The following is a 16,565-nucleotide window of genomic DNA, read 5'->3' as shown; positions in this document are numbered from 1 at the left end:
GTCACTGGCTTCAGTCCTCTCACTTCTCTTTGTGGGGCCGAAGAAAAAAGTGGGCATAGGAACAAATCCTGTCAGCTTTCTTAAACCTCATCTTATGTTTTGTCCCCTAATTCTGATTGGCCCCTCAGTGCAAGAGTGAACACTATCTCGTTTTCTTTAAGACTCTTGAGTTTTTCTCCCCATGAAGCAGTGAGGCCTGAGGGGCAGGAGTTACTGAGAGGGAGGGTGGAGACTTGTTCCACAGTGTCACCCACTCAGCTGGCTCTAGGTCGCAGATTGTGAAAGCTTAGGTCTACTCTTAACTCAAAGGGGAAACGTGAGAAGAAAGGGAAAACAAAGCACATTTAGAGCTGCTATCCCCTGATTGGCCCATATTCCAAAGACACATTAGTGACCATGTCTTAAAGACTGGCTCATGCGTCAAAAACCTATTTTCCTAGAAGAGGCAAACACCAGAGGGAAAGGACACACACCCAGCCTTCTTAAGTCTTCCACAAAAGAAAGTGACTTCTTTGGTCAAAGACCCTCTCTCACCTGTGTTCCTGCAGCTGCTGTTCAAGGCTCCGTGGTGGTTCTTTACAGTAAAGCTGACAGGTGTTCTGGGCTTTTGACAGAAGGCCGGGCTTCTGCAAGAGCAGAAAACGATATAAGCATGACAGTGCATTACCGCCTGGGATGCAGTCATCAGACTGTACCGCTACCGAGAGGGTGACGCCCAGTGTCCCCTCTACAATCAATGTAGAGAGGGAGCGAGAGGGGACTGATGATTCTTGCTCACTGAGACCCTGGTAGAGCTTTGGGGCCAAGAGCTTTGAGTCAGCAAGCCTGGGCTGTCTCAGCTCTAACCTACCGCAGTTTCCATTTCTAAAAGTCCCCTAGGACTGTGAGGTTCGTGGAGATTTTAAAAACAAGGAGAAAAGTGGGGCTAAATATTGGTAACAAAGGCTGCAGCACCTGCTGATTGAATAGGCACCAACGTAGAGAGCTGATATTAAAAATCTGCAGACTTGAGATTTCCATTTTATTTATTATTCATTATGAAGCATAACATTAGAAGCAAGGAAGCCATGTTTCCCTTTCCTACCCCTCTGTGGTGTTATCCTTTCCTGGGGCCTGAGGACAAACCCACCACTAACATAGAGCATAATGCTAAGTCTGAACATGCTTCTAGAAAGTAGAAGTGCACCATCAAACCTACCTGTCCATAAAGAATCAAACTGCTACCCTAAAAACAAACAAACAAAAAACAAGCAAAAGAGGTTTCTGTTGTGCAGAAAGGCCGTTTCTGGGCCAGCACAGTGAGGTGGAGCAGCAAGGGGAGGCCCCACCTGGAGTCTGTGCTGCAGGTATTGGGCTTCCAGGCTCTGCCGCGGGGACAGCTGAGGGTGCACGCTGGTGGGGAGAGCGGAAACACTTTTCTGCTGCTGAGAGACTTCCTCCTGAGGAGCAAGGGGGTGAAGACATTTTCAATCCATGTAGGAGAAAGTTTTAGTTTTTAGTTGAAGCACCTTGGCAAATGTCCAAGAGGAACTCCAACTCTACAAGACAAAATACTCAAAGCTTTACACACCAGGAGGCTGAGGGTTAATCATCATGCAGAACATCTACTCATGGCTTCCCAGCTGTGAACGATCACCCGGTCAGTACCGGAGCAAAGGCTAGGCCACCAGGCGGTCATTACCTGCATATGGGCAATGCTGTAATATCCTTGATGCACTAAAAATAGTGCTCATAATAAAACTTACTGGATAAATAACAATATTTTCTGTATCTTTAGCATAAATAATCCATTTACAATATTTAATAAAGTGATAGCCCATCGAAAGTAGTGGCAATAATCTTCTCATCTGGGTGAAGTTTATTATTAATTTTTGTGTATGCGCCTGGAGGGTAGGGAGTCCCAGGGAGACTCCGAGAGGTAATTCACACAGAAGCTGCCCTGTGAACCACACACAGCCTGACAGTGTCAAGGCCTCCATGTGGTACTGGTCACCTGGGCCAGTGTGCACAGGTCTAACCTGTCAGTGGTTAAGTGGCAGCAACAAGGAAAGTTTTCCAAAAGAACCTTGTTCCAGGATGGGAGTAAATTCTCTAAATGACAAGATGCATCTTCAGACCAAACACTCCTCACACTCACAGAGCCACCGTGGAAAGGGCCTGGGGCACTCACCTGAGGGCAACTGCTAGCCAGGTCTTGGAGCTGAGGAGCAGCTGATGCCAAGTTCGGGTCTGCCTCTGATCCTATTTGTTCATACAGCAACTGTACTTTGTTCAACTCGAGGATTCCTTTGGTTCTAGCCAGATTCTGAAGGTGTTGTCTAAATGCTACAATTCCTGGGAGAAAGTGCAATGACCAAACAATTTAAATAAAACACAAGGCCTTTTAATGACTATAGGTATGGTATCAACATGGCAACAAACCCCTTCAAATCCTACCAGATAAGCATTTCAAAAGCCAGAAGGGAAAGCAGCCAGTTACCTTGGGTAAGGGAGGTATCTGAAGCCCTGCGGCCCTCTCGGAAGCTCACTGGCGACCTGTTGTGGGCCTCTCTTTTTTGGGAGCTCAGAGCCTGCATGGCTGGGTTGGCAGGCCTCAGGCTTATGAAGGGAGATGTCATGCGAGGTGAAGGCTGGTTGGCTAACATGATGTCCTTAAGGGAAGGGTTGTCCTCCAGAAAGTTCAGGTCCCTCTGAACAGACCCCATATCATACTCAGAGTCCACACTGTCAAGGGAGGGGTTGTCACTCATGGAGAAAATTTTTCCTTTAAGAGAAAACAAACAGATGTGACAATAGCCAATAGCAACTTTTTGAACAGGAGATACAAAGCATAGCCAGCTTGAGTTCCCACAGGTACAATGTCCTTAATCTCCAACACATCTTTTCAGAACCTTTTTACTTGTCAGTGTAATCAGCTTTGAAGTCAGTGGAGAGAACACTACAGAACCTGCACCTGCCAGATCTCTGCCACTCCCAAAGTGCCAGGGTCCCTGAGGAGTCACACAGCACTCATGAAGTCTGGGAGTTCGGGGGCAAACTCAGAGACGACTCACTTAACTCTCTGCAGCTGCTGAGCAGGCCCACTCCTCTGGCCTGCTGAATGCTGTCCATGAAGGAAAGGCAGACTGACTTCCACGGGGGAAATCCTCCATTATGGACTTCATTCTAGGAACTGGTTGGTATCACTGCTATTTCTTAGAGATTGGACTGTGAGTTGATGCTGTGAAAACTTAACCTGTGGCTTAACAGATCCCATACCTGAACCAGGCATCATAAACAGCTGATTGGTCACTTCTGACAGAGTGTGCCGCCTCTGCCCGCTGCGTGTGGACTGGAACGCATCAAAGGCCTGACCGGGATCCTCCTCAGCCTCTCCTTCGGTCTCCAACCCTTCATCGATGGAGGTCTCCATCATGTTGCTGGGCAGCGACTGGCACCCCTTCTTCACCAGGACAGGGGGCACCGGGTCCAGCAGACAGCCGTTGACCTAAACGCCAGTGTGAGAGGAAACGATCAGTTGCTGCTCTGATGAGACATTAGAAAAATCCAAAAGGGAAACAATGTCAACACTTGTGGCAAATTAGAAATTAAGTAAAATATATTAAAAACGTACGTATTTGTTACGAATGACCAATGAAGAGGCAAGACAACTATAGCCCTTGGAGACAGAAGCCCATTATGACCCAAACTAGCACTGCCTCCCAGGATTCTCTGAGTCATCGTTATTACAATAAACAATTTTTTTAGTGGTTTTCACATGAATGGAGGGTATATTAGGTTGAGGCCTATGGGTTGTTTTTTAAAAACAAGGGAAATGAAGAAGGGGGAAGATTTTTAAAAATGCACAGCTCAGAGGTAAGAAAAAGGAGTAGTCACCAGCATTCTTCTAATTTTCAACCATGGAGCACACTGAGGTCCTAGACAGACTTTTATGTTTGTAATTAAGTACCTGCCCATTTGATTTAGTCTTTGGTTCTATGTGCCTGAAGAGTGGAAAAAAGAATTCTTATTATTTTTTAAAAAAGTATTTATTTTTAGAGAGGGAAGGGAGGGAGAGAGAGAAGGAGAGAAACATTGATGTAAGAGAGAAATGACGTGCAAGAGATGTATCGACCAGTTGCCTCTTGCACAGCCCCTCACCTGGGGACCTGGCCTGCAATCCAGGCATGTGCCCTGACTAGGAATTGAACCTGTGACCTTTCGGTTCATGGGCCGGCACTCAATCCACTGCCAGTCAGGGTGAAAAAAGAATTCTTTAAACATGGACTGGTACCCCAAAAAGGATTGAAAAAAGTAATTCAACTGGCAGTCAGTGCCTTATATTCCAGAATAACAAATGACACACCACCCCCAAACCCTGCAGAGATTAATGAGACCAGTGCACTTCATCCTCTCTCCTCCAGCGATTCACACAACACCTATAGTTCCTGCCCCACAGGGTGAGCTCAGCACAGCTCCCGAGTGAGAACTCTGGCCTCAAGCAAGGCAGCTGCCCAGTAAGAAACAGCAGACAACAGGGACTTGTGGTTCCCTGTTCCTCTGGCTGGTAAAAGCCCCAATGAGGAAGCAATTATCCACCTCATTACCTTAACTATTCCCCTGTGGAAATCAATCTTTTTTCTCCTATGAATAGCTGCTCAGAAACAGCCAGTCATCAGATGCTGAGTTCTAAGCAGCACTTTCACCTGGAATACACTCGGTAGAGCTATTGTTTCCTTTGGAAGCAGGCGGAGCACATGTGTGTGAGAGGTGATGTGGGACATCCCTGTGCCAGACACAGGGAACTTTCCTCTTAGGGCAACCAATCTGAAGGTGCTGCAAGGCCCTTTATTTGGAGAGGGAGACTTGGGTGATTCAGATCTTTGTTTGGGGGAAGGGTGGTAATTCCATTAAAACCGTTGAGGGGGCTGCAGCCACTCCGTGGGTGAGGTGGCTAATGCATACAGCATTGTAATGGGAGGAGCGGTCATTTAAAAGCAAGAGGGGCAAATGCTTTCTTTCCAGACAAAGACCAGTCTTCCCTATGGCACCAGCAAGAAAACTCTGAAACCCGGCCAGCAACTCTGACCCTCCCCTTGGCCCTTCCCCAGATAAGTTTTCTTTTTTTTACTACATTTAATACTGGTAGTTTTCTTGGAGGAATGAATGGCTGGCTGTTTGGGAACCTATATTCATACCTCTATGTTCCTTAATTGTCACTAAATACAATTTTCTAAGAGTAGCCAAGGATGATTTAGAAATGAATAAAGCAACAGAAAAAAGACTGTTATTAATTATCTATCTTTACACTTACGTCCTACGTCAAAACCTTATATTTCTTGCAGTAGTCTTACAGCCGTGTCCTTTTTTTCTTTTATAGAGAAAAGTTACCTTTTTCTGAGTATTCATAAAACCTCTCAGTCTCTTTAAATATATAATTTTTCCTCAAATTATCTACTATAAGTTTATCTCCTCATCTAAACTATAAGAGGAATTATTATGTCTTTTATTAAAAAAATGTTTGCTGAATTCAATTTCATCCTGGGACGGGTAGAGAACAACGACTGCCTCTCAGATGAGGTCTGATGATGATGTCAGAAAGCACTGTGGAGCCCTGCTTACAGGTGTGAACACCAAGCTGTGATTTCATTTCCTGAACCAGGTGACAATCCTGCCACTCTTCCTTCTCAATTCACTATACCAGGGAACTTGACATAACAAGAGCCTAAATTCAGCTGTACAGTTTTGTGACTGAAATATTGGGCTGGTCTACCTAGGCTGCTGGAAACACAACCTTTTGCTCTAGGAAATAATGTAAATTGCATTATTTACTAACTGTATTACTAACTGTAAATTGCAATAATTCAAAATACAACAATGGTGAAATGTACATTTTTCTAATACATTGTTTTTGTCTTTCCTTAAAGTTCAGTCAGTCACTTCACTTCTAGTAAGAGACTTCCTATACAGGTGAGATTCGGACTCTGAGACCCATTGATAGCACACGCCTGAGCCTACGACAAGACTGGTATGAGTGGCACAGGACACTGGGTAGACTATTACGGACCAAATGTCTGTGTCTCCCTCTAACCCTGGGGGTGTCTACATTTGGAGATGGGGCCTCCGTGGAAGTGTAGTTAAGTGAGGTCTTAAGGGTGGACATCTGATCTAGTAGGATTAATGTCGTTCTAAGAAGAGACACAAGGAAACTCACACTCCCAACACAAGGAAAGGCCATGGAAGGGCATAGTGAGAAGGTCATGCCCTGTAAGCGAAGAGAGCCCTCCTCAGAAATTAAATTGGCCAAAACTTTGATCTTGGACCATGAGAAAATACATGTCTGTTGTTTAAGCCACCTGCCTGCGGTATTTCATCAAGGAAGCCCAAGTAGACCAATGCATAATACTAGCCTCCTGAGTCTGGAGGCTGGGGAAGTGGCTTATTTAATTTGTACCCAAGTGCCTAGCAAGTTTGTCATATATTGAGGAGGTGCTGTAGGCCCAAACCTCAGCTCTACCTCTTATTAGCAAGTTGCTTAACTTCTACAAAATTCAATTTGTTTCACTCGTAAAATTAGTTGTTTGAGATGATTAACTAAAATAACATATATAAAATAACACAGTACCTTAGGTATTCAGTATATTGTATCTATTATTATTTCTTGATGAAAGAGAATGCTTTATAACAATAAAACATTTTAACGCAAGAGACTAAAACCACAATATTTTCTTATAAAGCATTTTTACCATCTTGAGGCAAGTTAAAATAAACAACCAGCCGAAGAAGGAAAGACCTGCATAACCCCAGTACTAGAAATTTCTCCAAAGGAAATAATCGGAAGCACAGTCAAAGACTTAGACATAAGAATATTCACCTGAAGCACTTAGGAGGATGAAAAAAAATTCTGATGTCCAAAAATAGGAGAGTACAAAGTTAAATGAAGGTACATCTAATACAATATATGACATAGAATAGAATTTTATTTTAAAAAGTCTACCTACTTTCTGAGCCACCCTACACTTACCCACACACTCATCTGTCCGCCGATCTATAGCCCCCCTCAGGAACTCTGTCAAAATAGGCTTATACCTGAGGCAGTGGGATTATGGGTAAGTTAATTTTTTTCTTTATACCTCTCTGAATTTTCCATGCATGAGTGTGATTGGCTTAATTTTTTCCAATTATAAATTAAAAAATTCAAATTCAGAAGTAAAAGTGCGTTTTTTTCCCTTTACAAAAGCTTAGAGTTTGGTGTATATCCTTTTGAGACCTTGTCCTATGTATTGTACTACCTCTATACTAGCAAAAGTTATTAAAAATGTAAATAGGCATGAAATACCTTTACTGCATTTGCATTTTCACAGTTCAGACTCACAGCTCCCTTCTCCTACCCAGCTATGTAGGGGGTAATTTGGAAAATCCAGTTATACTGTAATCCCTAATAAAATATTAAAAGTGACTGAAACGTGTGTGTGTAAAAAATTCATGATTCCCGCCCTGACTGACGTGGGCTGGCTGGGTGTCGTCTCACTATGTGAAATGTCGCCAGTTTGATTCCTGGTCAGGGCATAGGCCTGGGTTGTGGGTTCGGTCCCTGGTCAGGGTGCTTAAAGAGGAAACCAATCAATGTTTCTCTCCCTCTCTTTCTCCCTCCTTTCCCCCTCTCTACAAATAAATAAAATCTTTACAGAATTTTCATAATTCCCAAAGAAACCCTCAAAAGAGAAAGACTGACTCTACAGGATGTGTGCACCTGTCCTCCATCTGACCTCCTTATTACCTAGGGGTCTCAGTCACTACTTAGAGTTGGGTAACTTTCTTAGAAAGGTGCCATTTTTTGGAAGCATTCCAAACCAACATTTCAACACAAACCCAGGATTTTACTGACAGCTTTAAGTTGAGGACTTCGGGGCGGGAAGAAGGGAAATCTCTTGAGATGCACAATACCCGTCACCAATTGATAGTAGAAATGAATGAGCAATATGTGCAGTTAGGAAGCACCTCCTAGAAGACAACAAATGGCTGTTACAGTAGTAAACACAGATGAAGCAATATGAAAAACACAGAACAGTACTTCTGTCTGACAAGTTGGTGCGCGTATGCATTTCCTGGTGGGCCCCACGAAAGAGGTACCAGGGAGGGAAAAGGGTAGGCATTTTTTGTTGACATAAACGAAACGGTCCACAAGTAAGACCAGTGGATGTTCACAGCCTAAGCGCCAAAGCCGCTCAGCTAGTGTGGGTGGCCAGTTCTCAAGTGGCACTGCTCTGCCTACAAACGCAAATACACCATCTAGCTACTTACTATCTATATCTCACAAAATCATTCATTTCCTGTCTGTTTCCTAGTTACGGTAACAATCACAAGCTTTAAAAATAGCTCGCCCTATATAACACATCAGACAGCGCCCAATCTGTATTTCAGGCTGATGCCCTCACAGACAAGATTTTAGCAGACTGCAATTTAGTTTTTTCCAAGGGACTTGTATCTTGAAAATAAATAAATTATGTTGTGCCAATTTATGTCTAAATTTCTGGGTGAGAATGTAGTAGCAGCAGTTTGTGAGATTATCGAACATAGGCAACCACAGGAGAGGAAAGAAAAGACCGTCCGCAGGAAGTGGTGTTCTCAGGGGCATGGCCTCTAGCTCCTTCTGTTCAAAAACTTGGCTTAACACCTGTTTGTGACAGACTCGAATCAAGCTGGACTCATTATTTAGCTTCTGACACAGCTATACATCCAGAGCTCCTGATTTCTGATAATAGTACTCACCCTTCTCATCTTGTAGGCTCAAAATACTACTATCAGTTTGTACTCTCCTCTCTGGACCCTGATACTCTGTCAAGTTTCTCTGTATAATCTCATGTGTCATCCCCTTCTCCCCAGTTGCATGAGCATCACCCTCATTCAGGCTTTCACTGCTTCCCCCCACTGGATGGACACAGGTGCCAGCCTTTGTTGTCCTTGTCATCAGACTCTCCCCTAATGAACGCATTCTGTGTACCCTTCCGGGTTAATTTCTGAAGTACAACATGGATCATAGTGTTTCTTTGGTTAAAAAACTTCAACTGTTTCCTACTATTCTGAAAAAGTCCATTAGAAAAAACTCTCTTGATGATACTGAATATACTCGTATACCTAGAATCCAAGCCTACAGAAAAAGCCTGCAGCCCTGGGCTTGCCATTCAAAGCTAAACTACTCATCTTTATTTCATACAACCCCCCTCACAGCCCCTTTCCTCAGACACACTGAACTACTGTTCTGACTTAGATGGACCTAGGCTTTCCCGATGTCTGCTGTTGCTCAGGTTTTCCCATCTACCCAGGTATCACACCCTAGTTTCCATCCAACCAGATTCTGCACACCTTTCAATTGCCGGCTCTGATAGTTAACCCAAAGACTTTCCTGTTCAAAACAGCCAAAATCAACTCCCCTCTGCTTCCTTCTAGTCTTGCAGCACTTTGATTTAATTTATATTTCTTTAAAGGGCCAATTATTCTATAAACCAATAATGAAGGATTAGAAGGAGAAATTAAGAAAATAATCCATTTACAATTAAATGAAAAAGCGTAAAATACCTAGGAGTAAATTTAAACCAAAGAAGTGAAAGACCTGTACTCTGAAAACTGTAAGAAAGAAATTGCCCTGGCCACGTAGCTCAGCTGGTTAGAGCCTCATCCCATACCCAAGGTTGTGGGTGTGAGCCCCAGCCAGGGTACACACAAAAATCAACCAGTGAGTGCATACATAAGTGGGACAACAAATCTATGTCTCTGTCTCTTTCTCTCCCCACTTCCTCTCTTTCTAAAAGTTAATAAAAATTTTTTTGAAAAAAAAAAAAAAAGAAATTGAAGAGGATACAAATAAATGAAGCATATACCATGCTCATGGATTGAAGAATCAGTACTGTTAAAATGTCCTTACTTCCTAAAGCAATACACAGATTAAATGCTTGGTTAAAATCCCTATTCAAACACCAATGGTGGTCTCAGAATTAGAATAGCTAATCCTAAAAGACCTTGCACAGCCAAAGAAACCTTGAGAAAGAACAAAGGGGTCATGCTCCCTGATTAAAAATATTACAAATCTACAAAAATCAAAACAGTATGGTATGGGCACAAAGACATATATAGATCAATGGAACAGAATTGACAGCCCAGAAGTAAATCCAATAAATAAATAAACTGACTTAATGGTCAATTAATCTATGAAAAGGAGGAAAGGATACACAATGGGATAAAGACAATCTCTTCAATAATAGTGTTGTGAAAGCTGGACACACGAAAAAAATGGAACTGGACCACTTTCTTATACCATAAACAAATATAAAATCAAAATGGGTTAAAGATTCAAATGTAAGATCTGAAAGCATGAAACTACTAGAAGAAAATACAGGCAGTCAACTCTTTGACATTGGTCTCAGCAATATCTTGGATGTGTCACCTCAGGCAAGGACAACGACAACAAAAAATAAAGAAATGGGACTACATCAATTTTAAAAAGTTTCTGCACAGTGAAGGAAACTAACAATAAAAGAAAAGACAACCTACTGAATGGGAAAAGATATTTGCCAGTGATATATCTGATAAGGGGTTACTATCCAAAACATGAAGGAACTAAAACAGTTGAACAGGGGGAAAAAAAAAAAAAAAAAAAAAAGACAATCCAATAAAAAATGGACAAAGTACCGGAGGAGACTCTTCTCCACAGAGGACATACAGATGGCCAAAAGATATACAAATGGATGCCCAACATCGCTAATCATCAGGAAAATGCAAATCGAAACTATAGTGAGATACTACACCTGTCAGAATGGCTATCACTAACAAATCAAGAAATAACAAGTGCTGGTGAGGATGTGGAGAAAAGGGAGCCCTCATGCACTGTTGGTGGGATTGTAAACTAGTGGAGACACTATAGAAAACAGTATGAAGGTTCCCCCAAAAATTACAAATAGAGCTGACATATGACTCAGCAATACTACTTCTGGGTGTGTATCTGAAGAAACCCAAAACACTAATTAAAAAAAATATATATATGCACCCCTATGTTCACTGCAGCATTTACAATAGCCAGGGTATAGTAGTAACCTAAGTGTCCATCAAGAGATGAATGAATAAAGAGAATGTGCTATATATAGACAATGGAGTATTATTCAGCAATAAAAGGAATGACACCTTACCACTTGTGGCAACATGGATGTACCTAGAGGGTATTACGCTAAGTGAAATAAGTCAGACAAAGACAAATACGGTATGATTTCGCTCACATGTGGAATCTGTAAAAATCAAAAGTTCAGAAACAAAACAAAACCAACTCACGGATACAAAGAACAAGCTGATGGTTGCCAAAGGGGAGGCAGCTGGTGGAGGAGTGAAAAGAAAAATAAAGGACCAATTATAGTTTATCAATTTATTCAGTACCCGGCACACTGTCTTTAGTTACGCATCATGTCTTTTCTGCTATACTATAAACTTGGAGGCAGAATACACATCTAACTCAACTTTTTATAACCTAAACAGTTTAAAAAGATAGGAACCCAATATTTATTAAGTACCTAAAATTTGGCTGGAACTTCACATACACTATATTACTTAATCCTCACAACAGTCTTATATTATAGAAAAGAAAACAGAGGTTCGAAGAGGTTAGTCACCTTGCCCAAGTTCACACAGGCTAGTACCGAACAAAGTCTACTTTGAACACACTCCAAGACCTGCCCATTTCTATAGCCTTTGTATATCACATGAGACTAAGTATATACAACACATACTAGAAGTAAATGTCCATTAAATGAGAGAAGCTGTCACCTTCCACTTCCTAAAAGCCACCTTTGTGTAGTGTACCAGGAGAAACTCATCTCCTGTAAGCGGGTCCAAACAGGATAAAAAAGACATTTAACTGACTGAAAAGACAGCTTGTCCTCGTGTGGGGGCAGCATATGCGGTGGAAAAAAGGCCATCAACAAAGCCCAATTTAGCACCATACGTATAGTTTTGTTTTCAGAATTACAGTTTGTGTAAAAATATCCAAAACCTATATGGGATCAAGAAACTTGAAGAGAAAAGTACCTGGATAAGGAGAGAGAGGAAAGATTTTGAAAAGTGCACATGAGGCATGACAAGTTAGGTAACAGTTGTGAGGATAAGACTGGGATGAGAGTCACGTTTGGCCCCGAATACTGCCCTCAGGTTCTTGTGCACAAAAACAACACTCCTGAGTGACTTGAGGAAATGACCAAGTTCAATAAAATCCAAGTACAGCACCTGTGGACCAAACTGAAGTCTCCAGCCAAGCTATGAGCTCAGAGTCTTTCAAACATATTCGTACCTTTGGAGTGTCAACACACTCTTCTTCCATAAATGCTGCTTCCGCCTGACAGCTGGATGCTGGAAATGAAAAGGCTTCCACATTGGAGGCCTGTGGGACGAGGGTAGATCGCATCAGGCGCATGTTCGGTGAATGCGTGGTTACTGGGAAACCCACAGTTTGTGCCTGTAAATATGGTTAAGAATAGAGTGTTTGAGAATATTAATATTTTCTATATTAATATGCAAATTTCTTGGATTAAAATAATTCTTCCTGGTACAATTAAAGGATAAACTGTTATTGGAAATTCCAGAAAAGATTTGATGACATATGTACATGGTACAGGTATTGATTTGAAGCAATCTCAGCAACCAATTAATCTAAGGTAGGTTGTACAGAATTCCATGCCTGTTCCATAATGAGGAACATACATTCACAGAGATGACAAGAAAGCTAGTCTTTTTAAGGAGTCTAAGAATATTCTTTTTTTTTTCTTTTTTTACTTTTTTATAAAAAGATTTTATTTTATTTTTAGACAGAGGGGAAGGGAGAGAGAAAGAGAGAGAGAAAAATTTCAATGCATGGTTGCCTCTTGCATGCCCCCTCCTGGGGACCTGGCCTGCAACCCAGGCATGTGCCCTGACTGGGAACCGAACCGGGCAACCCTTTGGTTCGCAGGCCCGCACTCAATCCACTGAGCTACATCAGTCAGGGGTCTGTTCCGCCACACCAATTCAACAAGTCTATATTGTCTATAATCTTAAATAGATTACCCTGGAAAGATATAAAGAAATGTCCTTGCATCTAGGAGCTCAAAATTGAACCAGGGATAGATACATACACCCACAACTAACTATAATACAAGGTACACTGCAGTCAGTGCTACCTCCCTACCTCCCTACCTAATCTGTTTGTCATTGTGTGTGTGTGTGGGGGGTGGGTTAGATGGCATATATTTCTTCGCAGGGGTATGCGTGAAGAGGAAGAAAAAAGCAACAGCCGTTACTTGGAGGTGACAAGAATGCCCTTCTTTCAAGGAAACACACAGCCTGAACACAGCTTGCTGGCCCAGCGGAAAGAGAGATGCTTATTGTTGAGCAGTTTATGTTCCTGAAGTCGACTTACTATAGGAAGTTCCTGATGGTGTTAAGGCCATTCTTCATATCTCTATTGTTAAGAATGCTAAGTTAACAAGCACTACAAACTCTTCTTTAAAAAAAAATCATTTTAAAAAGAATCTTCCTTTCTGACAGTGGGCAAAGATCGATTTTAAAGATGAATCTGTTGGATAATCCTTTCCTCCCCATCTCTTCAAAACCAGAATAATTTATGAGATGCATTTTGAACATAACAGACATAGTAAAACATCTGAGGGTACAACCATCATACTAGTTTCTAAGAGGCAGAGGAATGGCCTATATTTTTTCTGCCATAATCACTTCAATGTGTATAAGGTGGCAAATTTTAAATTCAAACAAATGGAAAAGGAACAAATAGTATGATGATAGCTTCTCCTCTCCCAAGACCTGGGTTTAATTCCTGGCTCCATCACTTAGTAACAGTGCAAACTTCATTAGGTTACTTAACCCCTCTGAATCTCTTCTTCACCAGTAAAAAAAGGCACAGTACCTATTCCACAGTGCAGTTAAGTGTAAAAGGTAACATGTAAAATCCTTCACTCAGTAATGTTAATTCACCCTTTTCCTTTCTAAAGTCTTAAAATGATCACAAAAATTTAACGTAGGAATTAGACTGCAAAGTGAATCTTTGCGATCTACACACTTTTGTTTTCAGACACTAGCTAATGGTTGCCAGTTAAAATTTCAGGTTGATGGTTTTCCACAAGGGGGAGATATGTTAGAAATACACTTGTAGTTGAATATATTTTGAGTATGTTTAGAATATACTTGATATTTGGTATTCCAGTATCATTGGGTATAATGCATGAGATAAAGAATGAAATAGCAATAGCTAAGTATTGGATTATTATATGGATGGTAAAAACAGAAAAAAATACATTGCATACTATTCTGAGTATAATAAAGAAATAGCTTTTCTTATACCATCATTCAGCAGGCTTATATCTTGGGTCACTGTTGAGACTAAATAACTTTTTTTTCCTTTCAAGTATTTCTTTCAAGTCAGTGGAAAAGGGGGGTCAGCTGGCATGCGAAGAGTGCTTTGATCTTAAGTGCAGTACTTTTAAACTGTTTTTAACTGCAGAACATTTCATTGTCAGCGAAGTGAAGAGTTGCTGTATCAATGCAAGTTCAAGAACCTTCTCTACTAAACACAATTTGAAATGTTTTGTTGTTTTTTGTATGTTTAGAATACTGAAATGTTTTTGAACTTAAATAAACAATATTATATTAAACACACACACACACACAAGTCCAGGGAGCAGAGTCCCAAACAAGATAAACCAAACCCAAAGAAGCCCACATCAAAACACATCATAATTAAAATGGGAAAGGTTAAAGACAAAGAGAGAATCTTAAAAGCAGTAAGAGAAAGACAGTTACCTACAAGGGAGCTCCCATAAGACTGTCAGCTGATTTCTCAACAGAAAAGAAATATTTCAGGCCAGAAGGGACTGACACGAAATATTCAAAGAGAGGAAAAGCAAGGACCTATAATCAAGACTTACTGTACCCAGCAAGGCTATCATTTAGAACTGAAGGGGAAATAAAGAATGTCCCAGATAAGAAAAAGTTAAAGGAGTTTATTACCACCAAACCAATATTAAAAGAAATGTTAAAGTGACTTTCTTAGGAAAAAGACAGGAAAAAAAGGGGGGACATAATTATAAAGAATAAAATGGCAATAAATACATAACTTTCAATAATCACTCAGTTTTTTTCTGTCACTTCCAGTTTTTATTTTTATTTTTAAATATATTTTATTGATTATGCTATTGCAACTGTCCCAATTTTCCTCACTTTGCCCCCTTCCATGGCTTAAATGCTCCATTCAAAAACACAGGGTAGCGGCCTTGGCTGCTGTGGATCAGTGGACTGAGTGCCGGCCTATGAACCAAAGGGTTGCAGGTTCGATTCCCAGTCAGGACACATGCCTGGGTTGTGGGGCCAGGTCCCCAGCTGGGGGTGTATGAGAGGCAACCACACATTGATGTTTCTCTCCCTTTTTTCTCCCTCCTTTACCCTCTCTCTAAAAATAAATAAATAAAATCTTAAAAAAAATAGGGTAGCTGAATGGATAAGAAAAAAAGAGCCATATAAATGCTGTCTACAAGTGTGAAAGACACATAGACTGAAAGTAAATGGATGAAAAAGATACTTCATGCAAATAAAAACAAAAAAACAAGCTGGGGTAGCAATACTTATGTCAGAAAAAATAGACTTTAAAATGAAGGACACCTGTCAAAAAAGACAAAGAAGGACATTACATAATGATAAAAGGATCAATCCAACAAGAGGATATAGCCCTTGTAAACATTAATGCACCAAATACAGGAGCACCTAACTATATAAAGCATATCTTGATGGGCATAAAGAGAAAAATCAACAGAGATACAGTCAATACAGTGATAGGAGAAATTAACAACCCAACCGACATCAATGGATAGATCTTCCAGACAGAAAATCAACAAGGAGACAGCGGCCTTAAATGACCCGTTAGACCAGACAGATTTGATATTCTCAGAGCATTTCACTCTGAAGCAGCAGAATATGTTTTTTTTCAAGTGCACATGAGACATTTTCTAGGACAGACCACATGTTAGGACACAAAACAACTCCCAATAAATTTAAGAAGACTGATATCAAAACAAACATCTTCTCCAACCACAATGGTATGAAACTAGAAATTATTCACCAAAAAACAAACAGAAAAACAAATAAACAAAACAACAATAAAAAAACACCATGAAACATACACAAACACATGGAGGCAAAATAACATGTTACTAAACAATGAATTTGTTAACAGTGAAATCAAGGACGAAATCAAGATACTTTGAGGCAAACAGAAATGGAAACACAGCAACCTAAAATCTATGGGACACAGCAAAAGCAGTCCTAACAGGAAAATTCGGAGCAATTTAAAAATTCATAGCAAATTTAGGCCTAGTTCAAGAAACAAGAAAAATTTCAAATAAACATTCTAACTTCACACTTAATGGAACTTAAAGAATAACAAAGCCCAAGCTGAGTAGAAAGAAGGAAACAGTAAAGATTGGAGTACAAATACATGACACAGAGAATGAAAAAAACAAGATCAATGAACAATGAAAAAAACAAGATCAAGATACAAAAGA

The 16,565-nt window shown here is 40.7% G+C and overlaps 1 protein-coding gene across 2 annotated transcripts in view; it reads right to left on the bottom strand.

The window, feature by feature from the left end:
• The window catches only part of SIK2 (salt inducible kinase 2), a 125,390-nt gene that overhangs the window by 6,614 nt on the left and 102,211 nt on the right, over positions 1-16,565 (bottom strand). For both annotated transcript variants that reach the window (XM_024570821.3, XM_045204055.2), the window contains exons 9-14: positions 12,311-12,475; positions 3,259-3,487; positions 2,480-2,764; positions 2,171-2,334; positions 1,329-1,439; positions 535-626 (exon numbers count right to left, since the gene is read on the bottom strand). In XM_024570821.3, the coding sequence (XP_024426589.1) occupies positions 535-626; positions 1,329-1,439; positions 2,171-2,334; positions 2,480-2,764; positions 3,259-3,487; positions 12,311-12,475 (1,046 nt within the window). The remainder of the gene's footprint in view (positions 1-534; positions 627-1,328; positions 1,440-2,170; positions 2,335-2,479; positions 2,765-3,258; positions 3,488-12,310; positions 12,476-16,565) is intronic.

This window comes from Desmodus rotundus, chromosome 5 (assembly GCF_022682495.2).
Source record: "Desmodus rotundus isolate HL8 chromosome 5, HLdesRot8A.1, whole genome shotgun sequence".
Classification (NCBI taxonomy): domain Eukaryota; kingdom Metazoa; phylum Chordata; class Mammalia; order Chiroptera; family Phyllostomidae; genus Desmodus; species Desmodus rotundus.
The sequence above is the reverse complement of the archived record's forward strand: the minus strand, read 5'-3'. Positions and strand labels throughout refer to the sequence as shown.